Source organism: Uranotaenia lowii, chromosome 1, assembly GCF_029784155.1.
Source record: "Uranotaenia lowii strain MFRU-FL chromosome 1, ASM2978415v1, whole genome shotgun sequence".
Classification (NCBI taxonomy): Eukaryota; Metazoa; Arthropoda; class Insecta; order Diptera; family Culicidae; genus Uranotaenia; species Uranotaenia lowii.
This window is the reverse complement of record NC_073691.1, coordinates 87,107,734-87,133,814: the sequence shown is the minus strand read 5'-3', so window position 1 is coordinate 87,133,814 and position 26,081 is coordinate 87,107,734. Positions and strand designations below refer to the sequence as shown.

The 26,081-nt window shown below is 37.6% G+C and overlaps 2 protein-coding genes across 2 annotated transcripts in view; one reads left to right on the top strand and one right to left on the bottom strand.

Annotated features, from left to right (window-relative positions):
* The window catches only part of LOC129739041 (irregular chiasm C-roughest protein-like), a 557,100-nt gene that overhangs the window by 22,363 nt on the left and 508,656 nt on the right, over positions 1 to 26,081 (top strand). The window lies entirely within an intron of this gene.
* LOC129737594 (uncharacterized) lies at positions 479 to 1,333 on the bottom strand. Its single transcript, XM_055728756.1, has one exon. The coding sequence runs from the start codon at positions 1,331 to 1,333 to the stop codon at positions 479 to 481; it is 855 nt and encodes a 284-aa protein (XP_055584731.1).

Here is a 26,081-nt window from a genome sequence, read left to right as displayed (position 1 = left end):
TCTGAGTTGGGGGATTGTTGCGTCTCTTACCGTGGGGCTGCCTGTTATTTGCGGGATTATTGTTGTGTGGATGGATATAATGGTTTGAATTTGCCATTTATATATGAAGTGGGAATGTGGTGTATGGGTAAGAGGGGTAACTTTAAAATGACGAAAGGACATACCGTTTGGATGAAGGGGTGGGTGGGGGTAGGGCCTCGGGAGGTTGGTACTTTTGGCGGCTCACCTTCGTCATTTGTTCGGGGGGGCTGTCAAAGGAGCTGTTTTGTCGGCTACGTTCCGGATCTGAGGTGTGGCACTGTGTGTTGCGGGTCATCGTGTGACGTTCGGTGTCGGATTGGGAGTTTTCGGATTCGGAAACCTCGGAGTTTTGGGAGGTGGTAGAGTTGCCTGCCAGGGTGGATTCGTTGTCGCTTTCCTTGGCTTGTTGCTTCAGCTGTTCCTTCATTTGGGAGACTAGGAGCTTAAGTTCGGCGATTCAGAGGTCCTTGTCGTTGTTGGCAATTTGGGCTGGCGGTGCATTGTTCGTTTGTTGGCGGATACATCTTCGTTGCTTCGGAATGTCAACCTTCAGCCGGACAATGGATTGTTCTTGTTTGAAAAGGGGGCAGGAACGATTCATTGCTGAATGGTTGCCTCCGCAATTGGCGCAGTGTGGGGGGTTTGTGCTTTCATCGTGTGGGCTTGATTCTCCGCAATTGATGCAGATTGGAGTGTTGGGGCATCGGTTCTTGGAGTGGCCAAACCTTTCGCATCGGTAGCACATGAGCGGCCGTGGGTAATACGGTCTGGTGGCCACTCGGTGGAATCCGAAATAGATATACGGGGGAAGGACAGAACCTTGGAGCGTGAGTACCATGGAGTTGGTGGGGGTGGTTTTTTGTCCTGTTTTCCTTAGGAAAACATTGGTAACACCTTGATCAGCTAAGGATTTTTGAAGTTTTTCGTCACTGAGCCCGTCGACGCTATTACAAGTGACGACGCAGTGACACGAGTCAAGCGTTGGGTGTTGTTCAATGGTGAATGGGGTTCCATCGGTGAGGCGAATGAGCTTCATCAGTTTAGCAGCTTGGGTCGGATTCCGTACTTTGAGAAGGAAGTTGGAACCCCCATCGATTGGATTAACTCCTTCGATTTTACCCACGAGCTGCTCAACTGAGGTGGAGATGATAAATGGATTCTTTGGCAGCTTGGAAGGACTGTTCGGTTTCAAACGAAGGAAGATTATTTCCTCATGTTTGCCACGGGGATCAAGCCATTCGGGAACTGTTCTAGCATTGCGACTTTTGGGCCGGACGGCGGAAAGCCCCCAGGCCGGAGGAGGGTCCCCCATCTTAACGGATAGAGTGCCCACCGGACAAAGATTGTATTGGAAACGACACACCAGCAAAGTTCTTTGGTCAACGCTTGGAAAATTTTCAAGTGTTTGGAATGTTTGGAAGACTAGTAAACAGTCGTAGAGCACTTTACGGAGCAAGGAAAAAAATCAACCGTTCAAGAGCGCGTTCTAAACGCGACTGAACTGTGGTGTCGACTGATGAAACTGTGACTGATATAGCATATTTACTGATCAAGCTAAGATAGTTCTTATCAAAATTATCACAACACTTCAGGAAACTTAGATTGAATTTTAGGAACAATTTTAAATTCATCGATTAAATAACTGTAAATCGTTTTACATTTTTACATGAACAAAGTTCAGTTCGTTGTTTTAATCGTTTTGCTTCTGAGATCCATACACGAGTGTTACTGCTAGGATTAGGATTATTTTCTTGAGCTAACATTAAAGTGTCTTCTTGAAGGTTAGTATCTTCAAACAAAATATTTTCATAGAAAAGACTTTTCGTTTTACATTGAACATCTTGTAGTGCTTATCCACCTATGCTGAAGGGTAAATAAAGTTCTTGTTTTGAAACACAGTAGAAATAACCTAACAATATAAATTTACTACAAATCTTCGTAATATTCGCGTTATGCCTTTTCCTTGGGAACTTAGGAAAAATATTTCAATTACAAAGCTTTTGTAATTGTTTATAGTGTTGCTGAAATCCTAGAATCCTAGAATTTTCAAATATTGTCTAAGAAAAATCACTTAATCTTTGTTTCAATTTAAGTTTGGCATTAAATCTGGAATACATTTTTAATATTTATTCTACAAAAAAAGGAATTGAATGTTTATTGGATAGAATTGACGAAATGTTCAATGAAAAAAAAAAACGCGTTTATTAACACAAAAACCTCAAGAATAAATTGTTTGGAACCACCCGACGGATTTTTCATGCAAATAGTGTATTAGATAGGGCAGTGTCTCATCTTTAATGTAGATTCATTTTCAGACATGATTTTTTTTCGTTTTGGAGTTATCGTAATCAAGATATGATAGACTTATCACCATTTTACCGACGTATATTTACAATTTTATTCCTTTTAAAAATGATTTAAAATATTAAGCTAGAATATCATCAAATAGTTGATGAGATAGTTTTTGTGACCGAGAGCATTTCATCCGAAAACATATTAAAGATGTTTCGAGGGTTTGTCCAAACACAATGTAGGTTCTGCAAAAAAAAAAAAGCAGTTTTTCCCTCAATTTTCCCACACTTAAAGGGTGATAAGGTCACAATTTGGTCAAGGAAAAAGCGTGTAAATCGGTGGAATCGTTTATTTAAAAAATCAAATTTAATTTCTTTTTCAAGTTTAATTAGTATAAAATTCAGGAAAAATATTCAGTTAGGCTTCCGCTTTTCCAAATCCGAATTGCCGGGCCTCACGCTTAACCCCTGTCATCAGATTTTGTACAGCCACCTTGTCCACCTTCTTCGCCGCAGAAAGCCAGTTTGCCTTGAACTGCTGCTCGTTTTCAGCAGTTTTTTGGTCTTCTTTAGGTTCCGCTTGACAATAGCCCAGTATTTCTCAATTGGGTGGAGCTCTGGCGTGTTGGGAGGGTTCTTGTCCTTGGGAGTCACCTGCACGTTGTTGGCGGCGTGCCACTCCATGGCATTTTTACCGTAATGACAAGATGCCAAATTCGACCAAAACAGTACGGAACAACCGTGTTTCTTCAGGAAAGGCAGCAGACGTTTATTCAAACACTCTTTCACGTAAATTTCTTGGTTGACAGTCCCGGAAGCTATGAAAATGCTGCTTTTCAAGCCGCAGGTACAGATGGCTTGCCAAACCAGATATTTCTTAGCGAACTTTGACAGTTTCATGTGCTTGAAAATATCTGCTACCTTTCCCCTTCCTTTTGGCGTATAAAACTCCTATCCCGGAAGCTGCTTGTAGTGGGCTTTTACGTAGGTTTCGTCGTCCATTACCACGCAGTCAAACTTCGTCAGCTTCGTCGTGTACTGCCTCTGGGATCGCGCTTTGGCCGTTGATTTTGTTTATAATCGCGATTTGGAGTCACTACCTTCTTGTAAGTCGATAGTCAGGCTCGTTTTTTGGCTCGATGCACGGTTGTAGACAATACACCCAGCTTATTTGCGGCATCTCGGAGAGAGAGGTTAGGGTTTCGCTTGAAACTACCGGCAACTCTCTTTGTCGTCTCAGCGGCTTCCGGTTTTCGATTTCCCCCCGATCCAGACTTCCTGGCTGTCGACAAACTTTTAGCGATTTTACCAGCTTTGCGTGCGAGCAGCTCGGATTTTCGCGATGCGCGAGCAAAATTTTGATACGCTCTCTTCTTCCTTGGACGGCATTTTGACATCTGGAGAGTGAATTCCAAAATCAAATTAGGAGCAACATTCTACACACACACCTTCAAAATGAGGGGTGTTCAGATTTTTAAATGCAACGTTGAAAGAAATACGTCAAGTTGATATCTACCAAATTTTGACCGTATCACCCTTTAGCCTACTGAGATCACATTTAATTACAGATCACATTTAGTTATATATATCCAATGAAAGAGATTTGTTATATAATTTTCTTTCAACAACTTTTCTTTCCGTCTGGAAATAGTGCATTTTTCCAAAAAATATAAAAAAAATGTTTGTCTACCAAACATTGAAAAATCATAGACAAATAAAATTTGAGATAAAAGTACTTGAAAATTATTGAAAAAAAAAACAAAAAATATAATGAAATGGCTAACTCAACAAAACAAGTTTTACTGATGACCAGCGATTTCCCATTGAGCGACGCTCCTGCCGATTCGCTGTTGGAAATTTACAGCACTAGAAAGTCTACCGATATTTTTCATTTTTCTTCCTGCTTCCAGAACTCCTGCTTAGCAAGGCAAAGTCAAGTGCCACACGACGACTAGGTACCAGCTACCTACAAACCCACTGCCGCAGATCCTGTTGAGTTTGCTCAGCTGGATGATGGAGGAAGTGGAAACGGTTGGAAATTAATTATTAATAATTAGAGGAAAATTAATAGCTAAACACCATCGGTAGAATGTCGACGGCGACGCCAAAGAATCGAACCCGACCGAAAAGAAACCAACAGCAAGCAGTGTTTGACTAAGATCGCTGCGCCCAGCGAGATCGCGGGGGCTGGGCCTGGGCGTGAGTTCGGGAAATGGGGTGGCTGTTATTTGTGGAGCTTGAAGGCGCGACGCGGCTCGGAAGAAGTTGAAGGGCTGGTGATAATGGCTTTTCTTCAAACAGCAGGTTAATGTTCAAGAAGTTACCCAGGGGTTTAGCCGTTTGGCCATGTCCTTGATGCGATGCTTTGCGTGCAAGTAAACGCGACTGGAAGATTAAAACGAAGAAGCTACCGCGGGAAAACTTTTCCACTTCTGTATATGGATTTGTTTTTATTTTTCGCTTTTCAGAAATACTTCGACAGTTTTGCTGGTTTCCGACATTTCCTAGCTCGATGCTTTAGTTTTTCCCCGGATGCTTCAAATAACATTGGAAAATGATTTACCGCCATCGTGCCGAGCGAGGCATCATCGTAAAAAAGTCCTATCCCTATGGAGGTGTTGCTTGTAAGCGATGCAGAGAGTAGAGAGTTTGCTGTAGAATACTTTTCCATATTTTTGTTTTTCCTTTTTGCCATGGGCGGGAAGCCATCGAAAATATCCAGTCAGAAGATCGATTTTTCCGCAGTCATCTTCTCGGGACCAGGGCCGTTCCCTGCTCGAGGTTGATTGATTAGTCCTGCCGCTCGTCTGGCACATCGGCAGATCCACATCCATCCTGTGGCAGATGCATTGAGAGAATCCCTCGAAGGATGAATGCTCAAAACGGAAAACCAAGAAAGAGATTGCAGATTAACTAATGACTTGCAATTGAACTTTTGCACTCTATTCAACTTGACTTTGGTGAAGTGGAGCTATCGATGGATTCATTTCTTTCATGAGTAGGAAAGTTTTCGCTTTCTTACGAGAGAAATGTTAACAATTTTCCAACTGGGTGGGGCAGAAGCAATTTTAGATGTTCAAAGAAAATAAACACGTTATTTTCAGAAAGTTTGCCCCGAAATCAAGATCATGAGTTCTAAAAGTGAAATATGACTATACATAGTTTAAACCCGGTTCAAAGAAAGTATGAAAAAGTTTGTTTTAGCTATAAGAAAAAATCAAGCCGCAGGCAGTGAATAATGAATCTAAAAATATGTTAGAAATAAGTTCTTGATATCACCGAAAAAGCTCATTTTTGTAAACATGGAGTGGTTTCGAAACCAAAACAGCTTCGTGAAGATTGTAGGTAGGTATATAATGAGCAGCTTTGCAGGAGTTTCAATCCGCCTACCCAGGGAAATATGCAATAATCCCGGAACAAATATAAAAGCAGAGACAAACAGACAGGATATTCGTATTTCATTCTTCGCAAATCGGTTTCAGTTCTCTAGATGCTACGCAATGTCGACACTAGAGTAAATTGCTATCGAATAAAAGATTCTCATTCGTGGTAGCCTTTCGTTTTTTCTCCATATAACCCAATCACTATGATCTCCGATGTAATTGAAAATCAACATAAATAAAGTAGAGCTAAGTGGACTAAATTTGGATATCCACGTCAAAAACCCGACTAAGTCGGGTTCAAAAATTGCGAAATCGTTAAAAATGGTCGAATCGATCGTGTACAGAATTCTCAAACGTTTCCGTGAGATGTATACTATCGATCAGCAGGTTCATACCAAGCGTCATAGTGGAACTAAACTAAGGATCGGAAACTGCGTTTGAAGGTGTTGAGAACGATCAAGGCTGACCCAGGGCAGTCGGACTACGACATTCTAAAAAATTCAATGCCGAACGGTGCACCGGCAGAAAGATTTGTCTGCGAGAAGGAATACGATCTTATCGGGCCAGTGAGCAAAGAATCCGGACATTGAAGCAGGATGTCGGGCAAAGGATTTGCCCGAAATTTATACAAGGTTTTGACGAAGTACGACGGATGCATCCTCATGGATGACAAAACGTACGTGAAGATGTTTTTTTTGCAGCTTCCTGGCCAAAAATTTTATAAAGCCACTGATCGGGGTGATGTCCCCGCCAGGTTCAAATTCGTTTTTGCCGATAAATTTTCAAGAAAGTATTTGATCTGGCAAGGTATTTTCAGCTGCGGACGAAAAACCCCGGTTTTTGTGAGAAACAAGACCAAGGACTCCAAGATAACAAGGAGGAGTGTCTGAGAAAACGTATTCTTCCGTTCATTAGATCTCTCAAAGAACCAGTAAAGTTTTGGCCAGATTTGGCAAGCTGCCACTACAACAAAGAGGTACTACAGGGGTATCGGGACAACGGGGTAGACTTTGTCGAAAAGGGCATCAACCCAACCCAACTGCCCTCAATTCCGCCCTATCGAAAAATATTGGGCAACTGTCAAGCAGAAGATGATGAAGAATGGTAGGACGACTCGAGATGCAACAGAGATGAAGAAATGATGGAACAAAATGGCCGCTGAGGTCAGCGAACTTATTGTCCAAACTATGATGAGTGGTATTCGTCGAAAAGTTCGAGATTTCATCAAAACCACATCGGATTTTTTTTTTGTTTTTTTTTCCTTTGAAGTGTAATACAAGACCTACTTTTCAGCTTTTTTTTCTACACATACTTCTGTCAAATGAAGTATACAGATTGACTATAGAACTAGATTGCTCATAAATACTTAAGCTATGGAAATATAAATGAAACCATGCCTTAAAAATTATTATTTTCATTCACATAGGTCATCAAAAAACTTCATCTTAAATCTCCCTAAAGTGCGTTCAAAAAAATTGTTTTCAAATAAGTAGATATAATTTTGTTTTAGGAAAAAATATAAACAACAAATCTCATATCAAAACTAAAACTGAAAAAGATATAAATATATCGCTGAGAAAGGTTTGTGTAACGATTTTGATATGCTCTTCTGATCGGGATTACTCGGGTTTTTGTAACAAATTTTCCATCAAAATATCAATCAGTCGCGTAGTTTTTAAAAGTAAAATATGATCTTCAGTGGAACTATCTCTTATCTTGAATGGCACACCTAGCGTCAAAAATAAACTGCTAGTTGCGCTGCCTTTTGCCTTATATCTCACACGCGATTTTTACCCCTGAATGTATGTAACTCCTTTTTATTTTTCTTATTATACCAGCTTTAGGGACAGAAAAGATGTAAAATTAAGTTCGAATAGATCCAAAAATTACGTTAATTGTTGTCACAGCGTACCACAAGGCCCACTAATTCTTTCTTTCAGAGGGACGACGGGAACGAGGAGGAAGGATTTCATACAGATTTTTTGGCATAATTCGAGAACTTATGAAATCAATAAAGCTATAGTTATAAATTCAGAATAAGAATCAATCTTCCTTTCAATAGGGGAGAATGAGGATACATGATCCCCGGGGATACTTGATTTCTTAGCTATATCTCGAAACAAGAATGACTTACAAGGATCAAATGTTTCAGAAAAAATGTGCTAAATGGCGCAAAACATTTATGCTATAAGCTCAAAAAATTTTTTTTAATTATTGCACTTTGTTTGAAAAATTTCACAAAATGCGTCTTGAAGATCCTTTTTCATCACTTTAAAATGTAACTGACATAAAAAAATTACAACAAAAATATATATTCCAATACATAAATCGTTATAGTGTAATATGAACTTCAAAATATCATATTTTCAAAACAATGGTAAACTCTGGACATTTTTCAGATAAAGTTTTCTAGTTCAAAAAGGGATTTTTTTCTTCTAAAAATATCGTGATCATTGCTGATTTCAAATTACGATTATTTATCAAATTACTGATATTTAACAATAGGGGAGAATGAGGATACTTGATCCCTGGGGATACTTGATTCCTTAGCTATATCTCGAAACTGGAATGTCTTACAAAGATCAAATGTTCTAGAGAAATGTGCCAAAATGAGCAAAATAACAATGCGTGTAGTTTAAAAAAAAATATAACAAAATAATTGTTTGAGTAATTGAACTTTGTTTGAAAAATTTCACAAAATGTAATTTGAAGATCTTTTTTCATCACTTTAAAATGTTCCTTACATGGGAAAATTATGAAAAAAATATTTGTTCCAATGCATCAATCGTTCGAGCGTAAAATGAACTTCATAATGCCATATTTTCAAAGCAATGGAAAACTCTCAACTTTTTTTCAGAAAAAGTTTTCTTAAATGTTGATCATGGGTACAAATGATCCCCTAGAGTTGGGTACAATTGATCCCCATTCCAAACGGCATATTCTTCTTCTCAATTGATCGTTATGATTTCTGATTACGAAAATACTAATATTTATCCAAAAACTAATATTTATCTAACAATTGTCTGAAGAAAAGAGCAAAAATAATTAATTTTCTCTTAATCATAAAAAATAGCGCCTTTAAGTATGCAATGCTATTAGCGTTGAGACAAAGTTATAGAATTTTCTTCTTATGTCTGCTATAAATTGTGAAATGAGAACAAACATGACCAAAATAGTCAATTAACATTCTATCTTGGGGTTTTGTTTGATTTTTATACAAGGATAAGGGCATCCTGAATAAAAGATCAAGTCTCCTTCAAAAGGGGATCAAGTCTCCCCTAACTTCAGAAAAATCGCAATTTTTTTACTCCCACGAAAATGCTTCTAGTTCATCAACGGGTTCAAGTATCGTTCTAATTTTTGGAACATAGAAACTTGAAGTTACAAGCTGACAGAAAATGTCAAAGACGGCGAGTTGCTAAATTTTTCCAAAAAGATATGGTGAAAATAAGAAAAGGTGATCAAGTATCCCCGCTCTCCCCTAATGGTCTGGCAAAAAGGGCTAAGAACGTTGATTTGCTCTTAAATTCAGAAAAAAGCGCCCTCAAGTATGCAATGATATTATGGATGAGACAAAGTTTTGAAATTTTCTACTTCTGACATTTATAAATTGTGAAATGGGAAAAAAACATGACCAAAATAGTGAAATGACATTCTCTTTTGAAATTTTGTTTGATTTTTTCTAAGGACTAGGGTCTCCGGAATGAAGGATCAAGTCAAGAAAGATGCTTCTTTTAGCTAGTTCATCTACGGGTTCATGTATCGTTCCAACTTTTAGAGCATATAAACTTCAAATTACACGCTGTCAGAAAATGCAAAAGACGACGAGTTGCTAAATTATTCCGAAAAGATATGATTTTTGTAAATTTATTTTTCGGCATTTTGGGTGAAATGTATATTCTTGAAGAAAGAATATGAGAACTGAAAATTGATAAAGATGGATAGAGAAGTGAGGAGAAAATTTACAGTTGTCGAAAAGAGCGAAAGAGCATTTTTGCGAGGAAAACTTATGATAAAAATAAGAAATGGGAATCGAGTATCCCCATTCTCCCCTACTATTTATTCAAACTTTAAGAAGCAGCTTTCATTCAATGAGGTTGATCATGATTTTGAAATAGCAAATCAAAAAGATGTACTAATTAACAAAAATTTCAATTTTATTTAGAAACTCTTCAAAAGAAACTGGAATTTATTATAAACTATTTTGAATGAGGTGTTTAGAGCAAGGTTGCTGAAATCACAGATAACCTGTAACTTCACAGAGTTTTGAGTGATTTTTTTCACAGAATCAATGCCACAGTGCACAGAATTTTGAAATATTCATAGATTTTACATTTTATAGCTTAGCCGGGGGAAGGTCGGTGCAATGGGCAAACAGTGAAAAAGTGCATGTCAAACATGGACATACCTACATGTTAGAAAGAGGCACTCGCTTCCACAGATCTCGCAGCTGCAGGCAAAGACGCAGCGGCTGAATTAAAAGGGCCATTTTGCCAAGAAAATTGAGGAGGGAGCAAAAAATAAAACGATGAAAAAACTCCAAAAGAGACTCTCACGTATGTTTTTTCCGTCCGCCATTTCGAACTTTCCGATAAAATGCGCACTGGCCGCTTGGAAGGATGTAGAATATTTTTATAAAAGAGCGCTTATAACAAATTTTTACAACCTTCCATGGAAAATTTACAGAGTATATCTGTGTTTGTTTATTTTTATTCAGCATCCAAAAAAAGTTCATTTTTTAATGTATACATTATATATGGTTTTTCTCATGGAGAAGTAGGCGTGTGCTTGAACGGTGAAGTTTAGGAAAAATTGTGCTCCGCTGAAAATTTTCCCAAAAGTTTTGTTTTGTGAAGAAATTTCAATTTTTATATTTATTTGGACAATTATTTAAACAATGTTGAGTGTCTGTGTCAGAATAAAGTAAAGAAGTGTTATTGAAATTAGACTGAGCGATGGGAAATTGTGTAAGCCTGAAATGGATATAAACAAAGCTGCCTCCGGTGAGATCAATCGAATTTTATTAATATTTTAACCTTACAAAATGTGTTGCGTTATCTGCGAGCATTTTTGATGAAATGAATTTTGACATTGTTCATACTTTGTTTTGTTGAGCATTTTTGAAGGTCCGCCCGGTATTTTTTGGATGGAAAATAAAAGATTTCCTAGTTGAAAAAATCGAAATGATTTCTTGCTTTTGATTGGAGAATAAATTGATGAGTGAACAATTCAAATGTTTAAACGCATTTTTCGATGTACATTCTCTAGATTGTTATCAAATAAAATGTTCGTTTGAGTTATTCTTGGAAGTCAATCAGTAGATGTGACACATAGGTTCCTTTTTGTAAAGATTGCTTAGATAAACACAAATGTCATAATAAATTCAGCGAAATATCTACAACTTGTTGAATTCGTTTCATTATTATTTTTTTCTTTTCTCGTAAATTTCATCGATCTTTTTCATTGATAACAAATTTAAAATTTATTAACCCTATTATTGGGGATGATTAGGGAGAGGAGGTAAGATGTTAAAAATGTGTAAATTTGTATTAAATAATACTTATATTTTCATAATGGTTTAACTCTATTATTGGGGATTCGTGGGGGGATTGGACAGGGCATCAAACGTGTAATGTGTAAGGTACCTAGGAACCTTTCCAAGATTTTTTATTTGTTTCGAACAGTTTGAAGTGAGGGAGATGATTCAAACCTGTCCCAAGCCAGTGGTAACGGACCCCTTGGTTGTGCTGCAATTATTGTTGATGAGTTAAGCATGAACAATATTTGAATGTGCGATCGAGACTTCCCGTACCGACTCGGGTCGAAAGACCTATCAGCCACTGGTGGGTTCTCATACATACATACATACATACATACTAGATGAAATTCAAATTTCTTACTACGAATTAGAAAAGTATGATAAGATTCTGTAATGTAAACTGATTTTTTCCAACTATAATATAAAAAAGGCTCAATTTATCATGAATTTTCAATAAAATTGAAGGGAATAGCATAACAGAAATCCTTCACAGAATTTGAAGCTTAAATCACAAAAGTTAGAATTTTTGAACTTTTGTATTACTAACTTTGACGTTTCCTTCAAAATTTGTTCGGACAATATGACCCAAAACGCGCACTTTCATATATACTAAAATATTTAATTTTTTGATAAAAAAAATCTAAAATTTGAGTTTCGATAATTGGTTTTCTCCAAATAAAATACAGCGAATCAAAGTGAAAATTTGATATCTTTTTTCGAAGTAAGAAATAAATTTTAAATGTTATTCTTCGAACAACTTAGGAAGGCTAAGTTTCTGTTATTTACGTAAACAAAATTATTTTAGAACTTGAAAATCTTTACAGATGAAATTTAATTTAATTGAAGTTTTCACAGTTACACAAAGAATAGTAATGAGAGCTATTAAAGATATTGAAAGTGCAAGACGGTTCCGCCCGAGATCATATTTTAATTCCGCCCAAGATCAGAAATCTTTTTTGAGTGAAACAGCTCTAGACACATTCCACCGTGACGTGAAATCGCTTTTCCGAACTTTTCTGCACTGTTATCATGATAGAAGTCAACAAATTTACTTGAAAATGAAAAAAATTGTTGCAAACGGTCGCAAATTGAATTTCCTTCAAAATGAATATAATTTGGTTATTTTAAAATTTAAGTTGTTTTTGTTGTGATTAATTACTTTTGTGACGTGAATTCACGCTAGAATTAATCATTTCGGACTTTAGTACACACATCTTTGATTTCCTGTTCTCTCTGTGGAAATAGAATATCGGTGTCTTCGAGTGAAATGTAAAGAAAACAATTACCCACAATTTGATGTACGGAGCTTCTCGATTAAACAACAACGAACGAAGTTATGCTTATTTGAAGTTGTGACGTGAATTCACACAATTCAAACAGAACAGCGTAGTTGACTGAATTCACGTCACGAAATAAAAAGTTATACTGTGGTTATACTGAACCATTCTTTGGAGTCTTCAAATTTTATGTACCTGACCCATTCCAAGCACCCCTCAACTGGAGAACCGATTTTTATTTTTCATTATCCAAAAATAAATTACATAGCGTTAGAAAGATTATTTCTTGAGTGTCATTTTCCATCAAAAGATTTTCAGCTACCTTTTTTTAGAATTGAGTATGTTAACGTTGAAATTTAAAAATTTTAGTATGAGATTAAATTGATTTTTGCAAATATTCTTTATTTATAACATAACTTTGTCAAAAAATCTAGCTATGCCAAAAAAAATTACTGCAAAATGATGGTAGAAAAGCCATCTTTTAAGCATGATATAAGATAAATAACAGTTACTGCCAGTTCACGCTCTAGAATCGTTGATGAAAGTATCTATTTTTAAGCGTTGTGACGTCACGAAAATTCTACTGTTTTTAAATTTATGATTTACTGAAATTTCACATATTGTCGAAAATTGGAGGTCTCTTCAAACTTTTTGTGTGGAATTTAATGCAATTTTTAGATTGAAAATCGGTTTAGCAGGTTGTGAGTTGCACCCGGGTGAATGACGTTGTGACGTCACGAAAATTTATTTACTTTTTTTCGAAAACATTCAAGACTTTTTACTTCAACACTATGATAGTATTTCTTCAATACAAGTTCAACACAACAATGTGCTTCAATAAACGAATTCTATTATCAAGTTTTTAAAAAAACTAAATTTTTTTTTTGCATTAACTTAGTTGTTTTTAAACATTTCTAATAAAACATATAAAACAGCGCTTAAAAACGCTTGATTCAAGAATAAACAAACTATCAAACAAATTAAATCCTCATCGATTTTGTAAAAGAATTATTGTGAATCATAAAACAAGTAGTTATCTGTGATTTGAATGAAAATCTTGCAAAAGATCATGTTCTTCATATATCTATGTTGGAATGAAAAACACCGCTAGTATCTTCTATTTCTTTCTGGCATTATGTTCAAACAACATAAGTTCCATGAAATAAATGTAATGAGATTAAAAAAATCTTTGAACATGGTAAACTTAATATATTATCTTTTTTATTAAAAAATTCATAAGATTTTCATAGAAAATTAATTAATAAAATTAATTAAATTATTTTAATAGAAAACTGCTTTTATTGAAATTTCCATTTCAAAGAATGTCACTAGAAAATCCAAATCGAACCCCGTGTTCACATAAAATCTCACAAAAGAAACTTTGATCTGAATAAAAAAATTAAATAATTTCAAATATGCACTAGCACAAGGTCTCATGCAAAATTTGGGTCAGATTATTCTAAGGGAAGGGGTTGCGCAACGCACCTGAAGTTTGTATGGAATTATGTAGATTTTGTTCGGCATGATAAAAAAACCGTTTTTCGTCAATAATTTAGGTCTTTATCAACCAATTTTTCTTTTAATTTGAGTATTTTAAAGCTTTGATTATGGCAATATTTTATCTGAGGAACGCGTTTCGATTAGAGTTATCATAAAACAGCTATTACGTTCAAAATTAGCGTCGATTAACGATCATTCAGGTATTTTTTGTATTTGACCCATCAGAAGCTAATTTTTGAAATCAAAAAACATTTTTAACTAAACCATTGTCGAAATGGGATCTTGAGATAAACTTTTTGTCATAATGAAAGTTTTGTGAATAACTATAATTAAAAAATCAGCCGATAGGGACTTCAAAAATTGGTGCATAACTTGGTTTTAATGTCCTCCAAACGCAATTTCTCATAATACCATACAAATTTTAGGCTCATTGTGCCCTCTATTTCCGTGGGCCAATCCCCAAATTTGGCACTGGACTTTGTGTTAGGTCTAGGATCTATTTAAGCTTGCAACTTATAAGATTTTCATTAGTTGGCTGATTTAGGCACTCTAGTGTCGATTAACTGTCTTTGAAAAGATCGAAGGGTTTGAAATTATCATTTATTTTTCCTTTCCTTTGCAATTAAAGATTAAAAAGATTCAGAAACACATTTCAACGCTTTTACGAATAAACATTTCCTAGTTTTAGTTTTGTCCTAAATAATATTCACATGATCGCACAAAAAAAAACTTCGAATAAAATTGATGTGAACAGTGTTGCAAACCTTATCTGATCGATCGATTTCATCACCAAATCACATTATTTATTAAGTATTTAAGCATTTTAAGTAAACCAAGCATTCATTTTAAGATTATACTTTGATTTATTTCATGTAGCTAACCATAACATTTCGTGACGTCACAACGCTTTGCAAACCCTTGCTTTAAAAAAATGGTGCGTTGTGACGTCACGAAACTGAATCGCTCTAAAATAAATTGAAATCAAAATTTGGAAAAATCAAAAACAGCGATTTGTTGGTTGTAATGAATCGATACTTTCCTGAAGTTTTCATAAAATTTGATCAAATAGAAGAGCAGAAAATTGCGGCGTTGTGAAAAAAACCGGAAAAGTGGGAAAAGAGGCGCGTTGTGACGTCACGATTCCTTTTGCTTATATTTTGTTAACTATTTATTCTATACAAATACTTTTGGTTTCAAATTGTAGAGAATTAAATTTTGACCTTATAATGTACAATTTTTAACAATGTGCGATATGACCTGTAAAACTTACATACAATATACCAAAAAATTGTTTTGCAAACGTTGTGACGTCACGCTGGAATGGGTCACCTACACTTTTAAAAACGATATTTTGTTGTTCCGACTTTTACAATCATAAATTTTCAATATCTGCACCTAACTTTTTCCTTATTTTGATTGGCACTTGAATAGCAACATATTGAGGGATCATATGTTAAAATTACTACTGTTTTCATTTAAAGATTCACCAGACATTTTTTTTTTATTTTTTTTCATTCTATTTGTATTTTTATTTCAAAATAATGAACTTATTAAAAAAATCAACTAAATTATGCTCGATTTGTAAAAATCAGACCATCTGAAGGGTCAAACAGCTTTCAGAGCACATTTTTCATATCAAATTTAACAAAAAACATATTTTGGGACGTGAATTCACTCATTCGCGCTGTTGTAACTTAGCTAGATTTCAACCGATTTCTATAAATTTTAGAGTTTTAGAATCGTCTTATCATTTTCAAAGAAAATCTCATTTTTTAATTCCAAAAAATTAAAGTTTTCTCGTAAAATTAAAAACTTCCCTTTTTTTGTGACGTGAATTCACTCATTCACTCAATTCACTCAAAATTATTTTTTTTACAAAATGAAGCCGTGTTTTTTGGCTTCTGAACATACTAAAAATATTTTCAAAAAAAAATTCATCCATATATTAAAATTAATGATTTTGTAAAAGTTGTCAAAAACACCACTATTTTCAACAAAAAAAACTGATTTTCAAAATGATCAAAAACATGTGTAGAAAAACTTTTTTCTCCTTTTTCCGTTGGTTTTGTGTGATTTAAATTATCATAATTATAGACAATTTTGAGATTTTTTGATACGCAAACGAATAACAATCACTTTTGAGCGGTACAAGCGCGTGGAATGTGTCTTCAGATTTATTAGGATTTACTCTAAAATATTGAACAAATCATCATAAGAAAGCAGAATCCAAGATCTATCCGCTGAACTGAAAAAAATCGTTCGGATATCACTCCTATCCAAACCGCTTAATCCACTGTTCCAAGTTGCGTCGAATTGAGCCTTTTAGTTCCACTTAAGATCATTTACCCTAAACACAACTTTAAATGGATTTTGTGTGAAAATAACGGCTCGGATAATCGAAGATTTTTTTTTTTTTATTACAAACTTATCTTATAATAATTTGCTTATAATTCTTATAATTCCTTCATGTTTCAATCCTCAACTTTCCTTATTACATTGTTAACAGATGTTCAAAAAATTTCTAAAGTGTTTATTAAATATTTCCATACTATTCCAACGTTTTTCGCGAATTCTTTTCTGAAACTCTCGCAATCGATTGATGTCATTTTTCTCATGGTTATTTAAGTTAAAACACATAGCTTCAACAACTAGCCATAGTGCAGCCTTTAATTTACAGCTTTTTTCACCAATTACAGTAGATATTAAAACTTCTGGATCAAGAATGTAAATCTTCATCCGATTTCGGATGATGTCCGCTATAAAATTCCAAACAATTTTAGAAGGTTGACATTGTTTTATTCTGTGCTTGATTGAGTCTAGTTCTCCACAAAAACAATTTGGAGAATTTATCCTTCCGATTTTATGGTTGAATAACTTACTATTTGTTGGAATTAAGTCATTGAACATTATGAATAGTGCCGTTTTTCCATCACTAGAAACACAATTTTTCGAAAAATTGTCATACATTGTTGGGAACCGCCGAGCAGCTAACACCTATCGAATAACTTACAAGCGGGCGCCAATGAAGTTTAGCTGAGACGTTGAAGGTTTCTCCTGTCATTCGTATAATGATTTGCAAAATTGATGCGTAGTTAACAAGTGCAGCCATTGAATTAAAAATTGTTCCTACTTATCCTATTGCTTAAATCTAGTATCACAGGTGAAAGTTATCATAGATTGAGTTACAGTTAATATTGTATAATCGACCGTAAGTAAAATTAAACCTATCTAAATAGATCTCGATTTGACTAGTTTTGGTTCCGTAGGAGATACGATTTAAGCGAGATTCATAAGCTAGATTCAGAAAGGCAGTGTAAAACTCTGCACGAGGTTCGAAACTTATCGTGAGTAATTTCTTATAAATTGAAGCCCTACAATGAGTAACAATAAAATTTGTATTTTAGTTTTGATCTACACACAAAAAATAGTAGATTTCAAAAATCGTTTCGTTCAAAATCCGAACAAAATCAAAAGATAATATCGGATAACCTCAAAAGATGCCTGCCAGCGAATCTACCATAGAGAATGAGAAGAGTGACGATACAACGTTGAAAGTTCCTAAAACCACCCGTGGAACTAGAAAAGCTCCCATGAAGGCTGGATCCACTACAGGCGGGTCGACAAGAAGCGCTACTCTGACCCTGGATGTTGCCTTGCAAGAACTTGAGGATGAGCAAGCGGCAAAGGAAGAAGCCCTAGAGGAGGAAATGATCCTACAGGAGAAGCGGCTTGAAATGGAACGAGCACTTGCCGAAAAACGGATGTTGCGAGAACGATTACTCCAGGAAAAGGCCCGTAAATTAGAACAGGAACAACGAGAACAGCAGTTGAAATATGAAGAAGAAGTTCTACAACGCCGTTACGCCGAAGAACGGGCATTTCAAGCGAAACGGAAAGCTCTTCAAAATCAATACCGGGTTGAGAAGGAAGAATACGACTTACCAGGAATCGAAGATGAAGCAGAAGGTGCCGTCGGCGGGGAACAGTCTGATCCAGAAGCGTACAAGAAAGTTTTTGATTGGCTAGAGGAACACCAAGAATCCGCAAAGTACACCGGAACCAAAAAGAAAATTCCCGAGCATGAAGTTTCCCAGAAGGATGCATTGGAAAAACTCTTAGAAAAGCTGAAGATTTCCGGTAAGAACGTTGAAAATCCCAACGAGACCGTAATTAAAACGTTTCTTTCTAAACTCCTGAAAGAGCCAATGCCGAAAAGTGCAGGAGACAACATCGCTGTGCTGACGAAAGAACAACTTGCCGCACGACAGGCTGGTTCGCAACAGTTACCAATTTTCAGGGGCGAGCCTGAAATTTGGCCGATTTTTATTAGCACCTTCGAGAACACGACTCGAGCGTGCGGATTTTCCGATTTGGACAATCTGAAACGCCTGCAAGATAGTTTACGTGGTGAAGCACTCGAGGCCGTCAGGTCCCGATTAGTTCTCCCCGAATCGGTGACAGATGTTATCGAAGATCTTCGAACTTTATTTGGGAAACCAGAAAGGTTGCTACGAATGTTACTGGCCAAAGTACGGCATGCTCCGTCGCCACGAATCGATCGTATGGAATCTTTCATACATTTTGGCATCACTATTAAGCAACTCTGCGATCATCTGGAAGCCGCCAAACTGGACGAACATCTGAACAATCCAATGTTAGTCCAGGAACTGATCGAGAAACTTCCGAAAGATTACCAGCTACAATGGGTGAGGTATAAACGAGTTCAGGTCGGAGCGCCTCTCAGAATTTTAACGGATTTCATGAATTCCATTGTTGAAGATGTCTCCGAGATAACAGAATTTTCAAATAAGAGCAGAGAAAATTCCTTACCCAGCAAGTGGAAGAAAAAGGAATTTACACACGTGCACAACATAGTTCCCAACCAGATATCAGCTGCTCAAGGACAAAAACCTCCAAAACCTTGCGTCTGTTGTGGCAGGACAGACCATAAGCTACGATTTTGCGAGGATTTCAAAAAGCTGCCCATTATCGAACGACTGGGTATGGTTCGCAGATTAAAATTGTGCGAGCTATGCCTGAACAGCCACGGAAAGAGTAGGTGCAATTTTAAGGCACGGTGCAATATCGATGGATGTAAGGGAAATCATCACTACCTTCTGCATAGAAACGAAGAATCCGTTCAGCTGACTAATGCAGAGTGTTACGCTCACAACCGACCCACACGATCGGTTATTTTTCGGATGGTTCCCGTCACCTTGTACGTGGGAGAACAGAAAGTGAACACTCTAGCCTTTTTGGACGAAGGCTCTTCTGCTACGCTCATCGATGAATCACTTGCTGATGAACTTCAAGCTCTTGGTGTAAATGAACCGTTTGTCGTTTCCTGGACCGGCAATGTGAAACGGTATGAGGATCGCTCTCGCAAATTTGATCTTTCTCTCTCGGCACGAGGATCATCTGAAAAATTGAAACTGGTCGGAGTACGCACTGTCCCGGACTTACAATTGCCACAGCAGCATGTTCGGTTTGACCAAGTAGCAGAGAAATTTGCACATTTGCGGAATTTGCCAGTGGCAGATCACAGCTTTGAGGAGCCATGCATAATGATCGGGTTAGACAACATACATGTTTTTGCCCCTATCGAATCGAGAGTCGGTCGACCTGGCGAACCGATCGGTGTCAAATCCAAATTGGGTTGGACAGTATACGGACCAGCAAATTCAATTCTAACACCGAAGCTCAATTTAACTACCATGATGTCGTCGATAAGCATGAAATGGAAAACGATAAGCTACATGAGTTGTTGCGCACACAGTATATTCTAGAAGAATCCGGTATCAACCCATTTCCTGATTCTGCCGAAAACTTGCGCGCAATTAGCATTTTAGAATCCACTGCTGAGTTTTTGGGAGATCGTTATCAGGTTGGATTGCTATGGAAAAAAGACAGCCGAGCCTTTCCCGATAGCTACCCGATGGCTATTCGTCGGGAAGCAGCGTTTGAGAAAAAGTTATCAAAGAACCCAGACATGGAGAAGAATGTTCGGCGCCAGATACAGGAGTACAAGGAGAAAGGATATGCGCACATCGCGACTGAGGAGGAACTTAAAAACAGCGACCCATCCCAAGTGTGGTATCTTCCACTAAACGTCGCTCTCAACCCACGCAAGCCTTCTAAGGTTCGACTTGTGTGGGATGCAGCAGCATCTGTGAACGGAAAATCGTTGAATTCGGAACTTTTAGCTGGGCCGGATTTGCTTGCCTCGTTGCCGGGAATAATAAGCCGTTTCCGTGAAAAGCCTGTAGCATTCGGAGGAGACATAGCCGAGATGTACCATCAACTGAGAATCCGATCCCAAGATAGGCAGGTACAGCGATTTTTATTTCGTGAAGATCAATCGAAACCACCCCAGGTGTTCGTCATGGACGTGGCCACCTTTGGGGCTACATGCTCCCCATGTTCTGCGCATTTCATAAAAAACTTAAATGCCAGAAAGTTTGCCGATAAATTTCCCAGAGCGTCCGAAGCTATCTTGGAACAACATTATGTGGACGATTATTATGATAGCACTGATACCGTCGAGGAAGCTATAAATCTTACCGTGCAAGTGAAAGCTATACATGAGCATGGAGGATTTGTAATCCGTAATTTTGTGTACAATTCCCGAGAGTATCTAGAGCGAATTGAATATCCCAGTGCCATTTCGAATATTCACTTCCGTGCCGATAAGCTCAACGAAACGGAACGAGTGCTAGGTGTCGTTTGGGATCCTGATGAAGACGTCTTCAGTTTTTCCACTGTCAGTAAACCTGAACTGAATCCAACGATCCTTGAGGATAAACGACCATCCAAAAGGCTCATTCTCAGCTGCGTGATGTCAATGTTTGACCCGTTGGGATTGATATCGCCACTCACGATTCATGGTAAGCTGCTAGTACAAAATTTGTGGAGAACAGGATGTACGTGGGACGATCCAATCGACGACGATTCCTTCCAAAAATGGGGGCGATGGAAAAGGTTGCTGTCCGAGGTGAGTGCTTTAAAAATTCCTCGTTGTTATTTTGGCAATGCACTTTCGACGCAGTGCAAGGATGTCGAGTTGCATATATTTTCCGATGCTAGCGAAAGTGCGTACGGCTGTGCTGCTTTCTTTCGAGCTAAAGTAAATGGTGAAGTTCGCTGTTCGTTGTTGATGAGCCGCTCTAAAGTAGCTCCTTTGAAGCAACTTTCGATACCCCGTCTCGAGCTGTTGGGTGCTGTCGTTGATGCACGAGTTGCTGAAACGGTGCAGGCAAATCATCGCTTCAAAATAGTCAAACGCTACTTCTGGACGGACTCACTGACGGTTCTGTCGTGGATACCCAAGCAACCAAAAGTCACATATTTACTTGAATGATGGCATTGAAAGTTACATACTGGCTGACAAAGAGAATCAACTTCCCAATTCTCTTTAGTGAACTTTATGTACTCATTAATGAACTTGAAAGTTGCAAAAGTGATTATTATGTACGTTGTATGTGACTTGTTTTGCCCAATTCCCAATAGTGAACTATATGTGCCCATTAACGAACTTAAAAGCTGCAAAAGTGATCTATACGTACGTTATACGGGACTTAAGTCACATAAAGGGCACAAAAGTGCTCAATACGGGATTTGGAAAGTCACATAAAGGGCACAAAAGTGCTCAAACGGGATTTGATAAGTCACAAAAAGTGCATTTATGAGCTTTCGAATCAAATGACCTCTTCGAGTTTTAGTTTCAGTTAGAACAACATCTAGGCGTGGTCTCGTGGTAGCGTGTTCGATTCTCACCACGAAGGTCGGGGTTCGATCCCCAAGCCGGGCAAGTTTTTTTTCAACAAGTAATTTTGTACTTGAAACCATTCTTATGCGATATATGTAGGAAATGTAGGAAAGAAGCAATTGAGCAATTTGTCGCGTTCGAAACCCGGCGCGTGGCATCATGGTGGCACCGGTACAGAACACATAAATAATCAAGAGAAGGTGATATGAACCGAAGTCAACGGTTCAGTTGAGATAGAGAAATTTTTTTTTTTGTTCATTTTGCAGTTTTTTGGAAGCTGAATTAAGAGGCCGCTGGGAGCTGAATAGAAGATCATTAAGACTTGTTTTGGAACTTAAAAGTATCAATAAGAACTTAAATTTTGAGCTGCATAGAACGTAGTTCATATCAATGATGGGGCTGAGTAAGCGTTTTTGTACCTGTTTTATGGGACTTTTGGTTGCTTGGGTACGCTCTGACCAGAGAAAGTACAATCAATTTATCGGATTTCGCATTGGAGAAATATTGAATACGACTAAACTCGTAGAGTGGAGATGGGTTCCGACCAGGTACAACGTCGCAGATTTACTAACAAAGTGGAAATCAAATTTTGACTATGTAAACTCGAATAGTACGTGGTTTCGAGGTCCGTCTTTCTTGTATCTAAATGAAGAAGCTTGGCCTGAACAAAAATTCCCTCAACCTAACATTCAAGAAGAGATGAGAGCACAATTCCTACTGCACGACGTGCATGTACCTGCCTCGATAATTGATGTCACGAGAATTTCAAAATGGTCTGTTTTGGTACGAACGATGGCAAGTGTACTAAGATTTATCTCCAACTGCAAACGGAAATGCAAAAAATTGTGCATCGAAACATTAACAGCAACCGAAAGACAAGTGAAGTTAATCATCCCGAATGTCGTAAGTTCTGAACTGACTCCCCTACGTAAGGAAGAACTTCAGCAAGCAGAAACATTTCTTTTTAAATTCTCCCAGGGAGACATGTTCCCCGATGATCTTCGTGTCCTGACGAAAAATTCGAATTTGCCCCCGGAAAAGTGGTCAACGCTTGACAAGTCAAGTTTCCTTTTTAAACTCACACCAATGCTAGATGAAAGTGGTTTGATTCGGGTTGAGGGACGTACGGAAAATGCAGATATGCTCCCATTTGATTTGAGATTTCCCATTATTTTGCCGAAAGGTCATCCGGTAACATTGAAAATTATCCAAAGTTTCCACGAAAAGTTTGGTCATGCGTATCGCGACACTGTTAAAAACGAATTGCGTCAACGTTTCTGTATTCAGCACATTGGATCCGAAATCAAGAAAGTATCAGCGAATTGCAATTGGTGCAAGGTGCACCGAAACCGTCCTGTAACACCAAGAATGGCCCCACTTCCTATTCAACGAGTTACTCCATTTCTTCGCCCGTTTAGTTACGTAGGAGTTGATTACCTGGGACCGATTACAGTTACTGTTGGAAGAAGAAGCGAGAAACGATGGATTTGCCTCTTTACTTGCATGGTTGTGAGAGCCATACATCTTGAAGTTGCCCACACTTTAAACACCGAATCCTGCCTGATGGCCATCCGGCGATTTATCGGACGCAGGGGTCCGCCGCTGGAATTTTTATCCGACAACGGCACGAACTTCAAAGGCGCCAGTCGGGAGCTTAAAAATGAACTTCATTCGATCAACCTAGATTGCGCCAATGCGATAACCACAGCACAAACAGGATGGCGTTTTAACCCCCCAGCTACGCCCCATATGGGCGGAGCGTGGGAAAGATTAGTTCGTTCCGTCAAAGATGCCCTTTTCGTATTAGACGACGGAAAAAAGCTAACCGACGAGATTTTGGTAACCTCGATTGTAGAAGCCGAAGACATGATAAACAGTCGTCCACTGACTAGTGTCTCGTCAGATATCGCTGAAGAACTCTCACTCAGTCCGAACCACTTTCTCCGGGGCGCATCTCCAAACGAGTCAGGCACGATTCCACACTTTCCTCACGAAGCCGAAACACTTCGAAATTCATTCCAGCGAACACAACTGTTGGCCTACAATATGTGGAAGCGATGGATAAAGGAATATGTCCCAACTTTAAATCAACGTACAAAATGGTTTGGCGAATCGGATCCATTGAAAGTTGGTGACTTGGTTTACGTCGTCGACGGTGGCAATCGGAAACTTTGGATTCGCGGAATAGTGGATGAATTGATCATGGCCGGTGATGGAAGGATTCGTCAAGCATGGGTGAAAACCAACAGCGGAAGGTTGAAGCGCGGAACGGCGAAGCTGGCAGTTCTGGAGATAAGTGGATGTAAAGCCGATCAACCGGAAGTTGCTTCCGGAGTCGGTTTACGGGTCGGAGATTTGTTGGGAACCGCCGAGCAGCTAACACCTATCGAATAACTTACAAGCGGGCGCCAATGAAGTTAAGCTGAGACGTTGAAGGTTTCTCCTGTCATTCGTATAATGATTTGCAAAATTGATGCGTAGTTAACAAGTGCAGCCATTGAATTAAAAATTGTTCCTACTTATCCTATTGCTTAAATCTAGTATCACAGGTGAAAGTTATCATAGATTGAGTTACAGTTAATATTGTATAATCGACCGTAAGTAAAATTTAACCTATCTAAATAGATCTCGATTTGACTAGTTTTGGTTCCGTAGGAGATACGATTTAAGCGAGATTCATAAGCTAGATTCAGAAAGGCAGTGTAAAACTCTGCACGAGGTTCGAAACTTATCGTGAGTAATTTCTTATAAATTGAAGCCCTACAATGAGTAACAATAAAATTTGTATTTTAGTTTTGATCTACACACAAAAAATAGTAGATTTCAAAAATCGTTTCGTTCAAAATCCGAACATACATGTTTGCCCACATCATATTTGGAAACTCGTTCATAACTCGCGGAATTATATTCATTTCGTTCAGAAAATGATCATAAAATAATTTGGATGTAAAGAGGTGAGTAGACGGTTTCAAATTTAAAGCAACAGCAATCCATTCGCGAGCATTTCTCGTTAGATTTTGGTTATGAGTTTGATCTAGCATAAAAGAATCATCATTTGGCTCTGAGTACTTATTTTTAAATAGAATATTTTTTATAAACAGACTTTTAGCTTTTATTTCAATATCTTGTAGAGATAATCCACCTTTGTAAGTGGGCAGGTATAACTGTTGTTTTGAAACCTTGTATATATAGCCTTTCCAAATAAAACTACAGCACATTTGTCTGATTCCTGCAATATACTTATTTTCTGGTGGGAATACTTGAGCGACATACCAAATTCTAGACAAAATGTACGTATTAAGAATAAAAATTTTTTGTACGAGATTCAAATGACGTTTACTGTGTAGAGAAAGCGAAAATTGTAAATTTTTCAACAAATCTGTATAACAATGTTCTACCGTGCTACGAAAAGTTTTATTAATAGGAACACCTAGTATTTTCATGTTTTCTACTTCTTTTATCAAATGAGGTCCTGAAACACAGTTGTTGAAACGCATAAATGTTTACTCAATTTTTGTCTCACTTATGTTACAAGATTCGTGTGATAAAAGGAGTTCTACTATTCTATTTCAGGGTTGATATTTAAAACTGTTAGTAACGTAAGAAATATTAGAAAAAATGTCTGCCAGTTTTCCGGTTACGGCTTCGAATACACTTTCAATTCGATATTTGGAAGTGATTGGTTTACAAATCAATTTCATTTGATCCAGAATGGAATTCCGTTAGTGAAATGGATTTCTATTGTTCTATCCTCGAACGGTGCCCCACTTTTGACCGATTGTAATTGATGCTCATCTATTGCCATTCAAATGCTACTCGCCACTCGTCAAAATCTGGACATTCCGTCCGTCCACCTGAAAAACATCCACACAAATTTTAAGCCACAAATTATCTCTCGCCTAGAAGCTAAACCTGCAACGAACCAACGCTGGAATCGTTCAATTTTCAATTAAGATTTTTAATTTAGATAATTTTATTTCATTTCCCGCGCTACTTCTTGCCACACGAATGATTTGAGCTGGAATTCGAATGGCGAACCGACTCCCGCAAAACGATATAATCCTCCCAACTTGTCCCCTCTCGTTCAGAAAAATCCGTCGGTCGGTAGTCAATTGTAGAAAATGGAGCCCAAACAGAGAGGTTGTGCCATTGTCATCGCATCGAAATAACAACTTTGCTCTAGCCCACGAATGATTCTTTTTCGTCCTGCTTTCTGCCGAAAATTTTTTTTTAAAGATCCACTGACATTTTCTTACAGGATGCTGCTTTTCGCAAAGGCACAGAAGAAAAAACGCGTCACCGAAA

Bases quoted from the DNA above. Each gene is read 5' to 3' on its own strand.
- LOC129737594 (XM_055728756.1), bottom strand. From the start codon at position 1,333: ATGGGGGACCCTCCTCCGGCCTGGGGGCTTTCCGCCGTCCGGCCCAAA.